Here is a 7,673-nt window from a genome sequence, read left to right as displayed (position 1 = left end):
CCTTAGTCTCCACTATTTTGAATAGCATGCAGAATACAGTCCAATGCAATTGCACAGTACTAGTTATTTGTCGCCACCTACTGGATACAACTTTGCAATACAAGTTCATCCATATATATATATATATATATATATATATATATATATATATATATATATATATATATATATATATTTAATTTACACATGCATTTTTTATGAAATTTGTACTTCAATTTACCAAGGATGCATTAAACTGGTCAAAAGTGACAGTAAAGGCATTTATAATTTCTAATAAATGCAGCTGTTTTGAACTTAATATCAATCAAAGAATCCTGGACAAATGATAATAATGATACTTGACACTAAAGCCTGGATAAAGTCAAGACAGGAAGCGTATTAGTTTTTTTTTTTGTTTTTTTTTACATATTAACAATTTGAATTTCACAATATTTTGATTATTACTGTTGATCAGTGTTGGGAGTAACTAATTACTTAAAAGTAATTAGTTACTATAATTTAATTTCTATAATTTAGCCCTCACCCGCTGCTCCATAAATTTTGTATGCCTCTTATCTGATACGTTCTGTTCATGGAGTCTCTCCAGTCCAAATGAGCTGATGATCTGAATCAGGTGTGTTAAATAAGGGAGACACACAAAATGTGCAGAGCCCACTGCAGTCCAGAGGACTGGAGTTTAGAACCACTGGTATTAACTAGAACAATTCTATATAAAACTATAGTGGGTTTAACACCAAATTGTATATTATGATGTTAAAAAGTATGAGTATTATGTAACCTTCTCCCTTTAAATTGTTTGGTCAGTTTAAGAATAATTCATGCAATTTTATAGTATTTATTTATTCATGTCTATCCTTTTGAGGTTGATATGGGATTTAGAAAGTAATTAAATACTTTTTAAAGAGAGTAATTAGTACAGTAATCTAATTACACTTTTGAGTTATTTTAGAGTAAGTTACCCAACACTGCTGTTGATCAAATATGTAGCACTGGTGAGCATAGCTTTTAAAGGGATACTCCACTTTTTTTTGGAAATAGGCTCATTCTACAACTCCCCCAGAGTTAAACAGTTGGGTTTTACCATTTTCAAATCCATTCAACCGATTTTCTGATATTTAGAAGAATATCAGTAACCAGACAGTTTCTGGTCTCATTGACTTCCATAGTAGGAAAAAATATATACTATGGTAGTCAATGAAACCAGAAACTGTCTGGTTACTGATATTCTTCTAAATATCAGAAAATCGGCTGAATGGTTTCGAAAACGGAAAAACTAAACAGTTTAACTCTGGGGGAGTTATAAAATGAGCCTATTTCCAAAAAAAGTGGAGTATCCCTTTAAGGCCCCAAACTTTTGAATGGTAAGGTAGATAAAATAAAACTTAGTTAGAATTAGGGCTGTGCAAAAATTAATTGCGATTAATCGCATCCAAAATAAAAGTCTGTGTTAACGTAATATATTTGTGTGTGCTGTATATAATTATTTTGTATATATAAATACACACACATGCATGTATATATTTAAGAAAATATGTTATTCATATATAAAATATTTATATTTATATAATATAGATTATGTATTAATAAATATATACAGAATTTAAGCGCAAATAATTCTTAAATATATACATGCATGCACAGGTATTTATATATACAAAATAATTATATACAGCACACACAAATATATTATGTAAACACAGACTTTTATTTTGGATGCGATTAATCGCAATTAACTTTTGCACAGCCCTAGTTAGAATCAAAATTTGAATAAAAGTAAAGCACAGTGCTTTTTACAGGTTATTTCTGATATATGAAATATTTATTGCAATTTAAAACACTAACAATGACAAAAACTTCAGAGCATACAATACATATGTTTATTTGTTGGTCATTTGAGTGCAGATATACTGATGTGTTTGATTTCATCCACTCGGTTCTTGTGCATCTGGAAGGCCGGTGTCACCCAGCGCCCACACGAACACTGTTCACCGTACCAGTTGAACGAGCCCAGCTTTGAGCTGCACTTGGGACACAATAGCTACAAGAGAGATATTACAAAAGCTTTTACTTTGAAATATATTAAAAAAAACACCAACAAAGAAACAAAATGGCATAGCCACTACAATCTCTAGCCAATAGTTAAAAAAAAACATACTTGTAAAAAAGTAAATGGACATACAGGAACAACATTTTGATCATTCTATTTAATTGTGTGTCCAGATGTGTGAAGCAGTCAGCTACTACCTGTCCATCCATAACACCAAGTAAGGCCTGCTCCATCCATTGCACTGGCTCTATAAAGAAGGATGTGCACTGTCTCTGATCTTCAGCTGTAAGGCTCACTATCCTCGTCTTCTTATGAGAAAACGAAGAGGCTCCTTCTCCCACACAGTGACTGAGAATGCTGGAGTGACGGAAAAGTGTGCGTCTGTTGGGAACGGAAGAAAACAGCATCTTACGACACTGATAGTTGGTGAACGTGCTTTCACAAAAGTACAACTTTGTTGATCCTGGAACAACATTCCAATCAGCCGATTAGATTTGAGGTCTACAGTTTATGTCAAGTTTAGGCTTATAACCAGGGTTAGGTGCTTCTACATCAGTGTTATTCACCTACTGTATCATTTCCCTCTGGTATTAGGGATAGGTTTAGGGTTAAGACTACATTTTCAGACAGGAATGTTGTTCCAGGATCAACAAAATATGTTGCGCATAAAAAGAAATACAAATTTACCTGCACTTTCTACATCTGTATACAGCTTCTGCATTCTGGGTTTGTGCAGGGTCAGCAGCGAAGACTTCTTTTGGCACATTTTGGAGCTCTGAATTTATCAAAATATGACTTTAATATAGGCCCTGGTAAGTGTCTTTCATTACTGTATTTAATATATATATATAGACCAATTAGCAAGTTTAAGTATGTCAATACCTGGATATTTCTCTGTAATTTTCTTCAATCTAAACTGTTTGTATAAGGGATTTGTGGTATCTACTTTACAGTCCATTAATTCATAGATTGCCAGCTGGTCCAGAAATTCTTCATTCATTCTGAGAAAATGAGTGGAACGCTCTTCAAAAATAATGCTCTTAACAAACGAGTCATCACAGGATAAATAATGAAAAACACCCACTTAACGTCTGGTTTCAAGTTTTGGAGTTTAGAATATGCATCATGTAGATTCAGGTGTTGTGTTTTCATCAGGTAAGCAGTCACCACTGCCGCACTTCTACTTTGTCCAACATGGCTGCAAACAGACAAACAAACAAATAAAAAAAATTAAGGAAAAAAAGTTGAATTCCAGTTTCCTTTAATTAATGAAAACTTAAACGGGTGTTCCTCCTAATAATAGTTTAGATGAGTGTATTTAATATAACACATGTTAACTTTATTAACGTCAACAATTTATTACATTTGTGAATATCACTAACTAATGCACTGTTATGTATTATATACTGCATCTGAATCATTAAAGTTTGTATAAATTATTAAACTTAACCTACCAATGCACAAGAACTGCTGGTGATTTGGACTCATCTTGTGTGCTGAGAGCATCACATATAAAGCTGACACAGTCATCCAGTCTGCTCAGGAGATCTGTGGACGCATCATCCAGAGCTCGGACAAATTTCGTGTGGAATCCAGACACTGCAGGTTCCTCTGAGTCGACGCTGAGTATGTGTGTTACACCGGCGTCTGTCAGGCTCTGAGGATCCTTCACATCAGACAAAGATCCGATGTAGAGTCCAGCCTCCACTCCTATCATTGTTTACTGGGTAAACACAACAAAGCTTATATCAATAAGTATAACTTTGAAACTAACGTTAACGTTACATGTCTGTTACTGCTACATTCCGATGGTTATTATTTAACTTCTATAAATTCATAAGAGACTATAATAGCCTTTATTAATTTAAATGGATTTCGCCCGCAGCTCTTTTAAAGGATGACTATAATATAAACATCTTCTTCTTTTGTCTTTTAATGGCGGTTGGCAAACAACTTTTAAGTGCGCATTACCGCCACAAATATAAACATCAACGCTACTGAATTCAAATGTTACTTGCATGGTTACTTGCAGGTTGCTGTCAAGATTGAGGTCCAGTGAAATAAAAAAGTCCGTGAGAAACAAAAAGCACTTATTAGTTCCGCACAGAACTCTGTAATGTTATGGCTTCACGATGCCTCTAGATGGCGTTAATAGGAAATGAATACTTCGTTGACATTGCAATATTGAAAAACGTGGTGTGATTTAAGTCGTGGCATTCCTTTCTATGCGATTTATTCTGTTAAAAACGTTTTTTAAAACCATTACAAAAATTTATTCATGTTATTTTTTTCCATTTGTGGACTTCCGTTGAGTTTGTAATCATTAAGGTAGTGTGGTGATGTAGCCTACTTCTAAAATGCCACAGTAGCTTCTGGGGACATTTTTTTTAAAACTATAGTTTAAACATTGGCAAATATAATTGGCATTAGCAAATAAAATTAAAGAAAAAAAGGAATCCTAAGTCAGAAACTCTATACAAACTTAACATTGATCTACAGTCTGCTATGTTTTTAGAAAGAAAGAAAAAAAAAGTTCAGCCAGAAGTTTCTTGAGAGCATATGTTTTATTGTAGAACCATTAGTACCAAAGCAGTTTAAAACAGAATTTATAGAGCTGTACCGTACAATATTACCAACTCTGGGAACTGCTGTATTAGATTTTATTTGAGCCTTAAATCTTTTTTGCATCCTATCGAGTTCCCATAGTGTGTTCTATTTCTGCCCTTTTGGAAGGCTTTTGGCTGTCCAGCATGTGTTAATGAAAGCCAACACTGTGGCATTTAAACAGGAGTGAAGGAGTTCAGTCCACTGCACCTTATGACACATGCTGTCATTTCAATTACATCAATGGCTGTTCATCTATTCTAGCCTATAGCATATAGTCTTAGTCATTCATGAAAATTGCGTATTTTCTCAGAAATTTACTGAGATATTGACAGTGAAATTAGAAGTATTCGGTGAGCATGAAGTGGAGTATTCTCTATGGCATATATGATCTTGATGGACACAAAAACAAGTTACTGTCCCATACAGAGCAGATGCCTGTGCTTTAATCTGACTGGTCTTCTCAGGACAAGTCCAACTTAGCCTCATATAGTTCCCCAGAATCCCTATCCAACCTGTTGCACGTATGTCTTTCTTGGGATGCACAGCATTTGTACATTATCCCCAATCAGCAGAAACACACACATTGTTCTCTTTTTTCTTTAGTAAGCAACTGTCATGGGATGATTAGGGTTATTGATTTTGATAAGAAGTTTGTACCAGAATCTTCTCTTTGTCTAGACCCACAAAGGCAGATTTAGGATTAAGAGCTTATAAGCAATGCAAGGACTGATGCTTCACATCTGTGTGGACTCTACTCCTACACTCTTTGTGATGGCTTGAGACATTAAGAGTTCTTCCTTTGCTCTTGCAACAGGACATTGATAGGAAATGATTATAGATCATTGTCAAAAGTTCCTCTTTGACTCAAAATTTTCCATGACATGTCATTTACACTCAATGATTCTTCAAAAAGGCACATGCAAAAAGGCATATTGGCTTTACATAAATATGCATTTAATGTTAAAATTATATTTAATAATTTATTACATTTATATTGAGCTTTTTCTGGGACCTCAAAGCGAATCTCCTCAACAACCACATCCACCTGGATGATGCGACAGCAGCCATATTATTGGTGGAGAGGAGACAGATAAACCCAATTAGTATATAGGGATGATTAGGAGGCCATAATGGACAGAGGCCAACGGGCAAATTTGGCCAGGATGCCGAGGTTACACCCCTACTCTTTTTTTGAAGAACATCCTCCAAGGATTTTTAATGACCATGGAGAGTCAAAACCTCGGTTTAACGTCTCATCCGAAGAACAGTGCTCTTTGACAGTATCCCTGTCACTTTACTGGGGCGATAGGACCCACAGACCACAGGGTGAGCGCCCCCTACTGGCCTCATTAACACCTCTTCCAGCAGCAACCTGGTTTTCTAAGGAGGTCTCCCATCCAGGTACTGACCAACTCAGCCCTGCTTAGCTTCAGTGGGCAATCAGTCTTGGGCTACAGGGTTATATGACTGCTATATTTCTCATTCATGATCATAGCTAGGCCAAGAGACCAGCTTTAGTTTTGTCACATTTTGTCCTTTGTCAGAACTGGTTTTCTTTTTCTCAGAGAAAACCAATTCTGTGAAGAATTGGAAAGACTGAAATCTGGACTATTTCTCATTGCAGACAAAGATCTGCTTCTCTGTGTTGTAGCTGGTCTCTTGGTCTTTCTTACAATAGGCTTTCTTGTCAGTTGTTCGTTTTATTTTTAATACAAAATTTGAAAAAACAGTTATTAAAAACAAGTCTGCAAACAAATGGTGTAAGACCATTCTCAGAACTAACATTTCTAAGTCTCTCTCTCTCTTATTAAAAATTAAAATGTTATTACAATTTAAATGAACAATTTTTGGTTAAAATATATATTTAAAATATAGCCTAATTATTCCTGTGATGGTATAAAAAATATAGCCTAATTATTCCAGTGATTCCTGTGATGTGTGTGTGTGTGTGTATTTTTTTTCCAGCAAAAAGGAAAGGTAGTCAATTGTTCAATCATTTCAAACATAATGTTTAGCTTAAAAAGTGTGCTATGTTTATTTCAAATAAATTACAGTTAAACAATGTTATATAATGCAAAGATTTGTGGCTGAAGTGTCCTGAGGTGTTTTTTTGTGGTAACTGTATGCACAATAAAACTTCCTCTAGCCTATACCTTTCCTCAGATGCACCTGGCCTTGGCAGCGTACTTGAATCCTCCCTGCAGTGCTTGTGATTGTTATTCATTCAAATGACTCTAGCAGAGCTGAAGCAGAACGCATCAGAACATTAGTTCTCCTCAGCTGGCAGCCCAAGACGTGTGTGTTCTTGAGGCACAATTGATTTTGCCCTGTTGCTTCCTCTTTAAAGTTCACTCAGGGTAGCCCTACTTCAGCTGTTTCTATTTCGGTGCTTTAAGAAACGGGAGCTTTCATTGCCAAGTGTGTTCCTGCATTTGCCTATGTTGATTCATTTAACCATTGTGTAATATATTTTTTGATCGCTGTTCTTTCCTCTTTTCTATTTATATGCATTTTTGAACACGACTGGAGAAAGTGTCCCATGATCATGCTGAGAACTTTCACTTCACATTTATTTCACATTTATTCCAATGTTTTCCATAGTTTGGGGGAAAAAAAATCTGTATCTCTATTGGTTATGTTAGAATCAATCAATCAATCCATTTCAATTCAAGTTCATTTTAAACCAATAAATTAAAGCCAATCAAGAAACCAAAATCAAAATCAAGACTTGAGAAACACATCCGAGTCATCAGATTTGGACATGCACTCTTTACAAACCTTTAACCTCTATTTTAAAATACCTATTCATTTGCCGGTTTTACAATATTTTATAGTTACTCCTCTTTTGTGGTCCTGCATGTTGGCTTAAGTTTAGCACCAATGTGTTGACCAGTATGTCACGGGTCACGTCCCATGAGCTCCTCTGTCATTGAGCTTGAGTAAGATTTATGACGCACATCCTGTGGCGAAAGAGTAGGCTAGCAAGACGCCTCTTGTGAGGTAATGCTGGCAGTCTTTT

General features: G+C 35.3%; 1 protein-coding gene across 4 annotated transcripts; it reads right to left on the bottom strand.

Moving 5' to 3' along the window:
- Positions 1 to 1,815: 1,815 nt before the first annotated feature.
- dusp12 (dual specificity phosphatase 12) lies at positions 1,816 to 4,144 on the bottom strand. Of its 4 annotated transcripts, none has more exons than XM_039675729.2 (7): positions 4,062 to 4,144; positions 3,502 to 3,770; positions 3,132 to 3,245; positions 2,930 to 3,048; positions 2,735 to 2,822; positions 2,245 to 2,428; positions 1,816 to 2,038 (listed from the first exon to the last, which is right to left on the bottom strand). In XM_039675729.2, exons 2-7 carry the CDS (start codon positions 3,762 to 3,764, stop codon positions 1,889 to 1,891), a joined length of 918 nt encoding a protein of 305 aa, XP_039531663.2. In that variant the 5' UTR covers positions 3,765 to 3,770; positions 4,062 to 4,144; the 3' UTR covers positions 1,816 to 1,888. The 4 variants fall into 4 exon arrangements, with proteins under 4 accessions (XP_039531663.2, XP_039531664.2, XP_039531666.2 ...); XM_039675730.2 differs by having other exon boundaries at positions 4,066 to 4,119; XM_039675732.2 differs by having other exon boundaries at positions 4,074 to 4,092.
- Between the last annotated feature and the right edge of the window lie 3,529 nt (positions 4,145 to 7,673).

Source organism: Pimephales promelas, chromosome 5, assembly GCF_988280905.1.
Source record: "Pimephales promelas chromosome 5, fPimPro1.hap1.1, whole genome shotgun sequence".
In the NCBI taxonomy this organism is placed as follows: domain Eukaryota; kingdom Metazoa; phylum Chordata; class Actinopteri; order Cypriniformes; family Leuciscidae; genus Pimephales; species Pimephales promelas.
The sequence above is the reverse complement of the archived record's forward strand: the minus strand, read 5'-3'. Positions and strand labels throughout refer to the sequence as shown.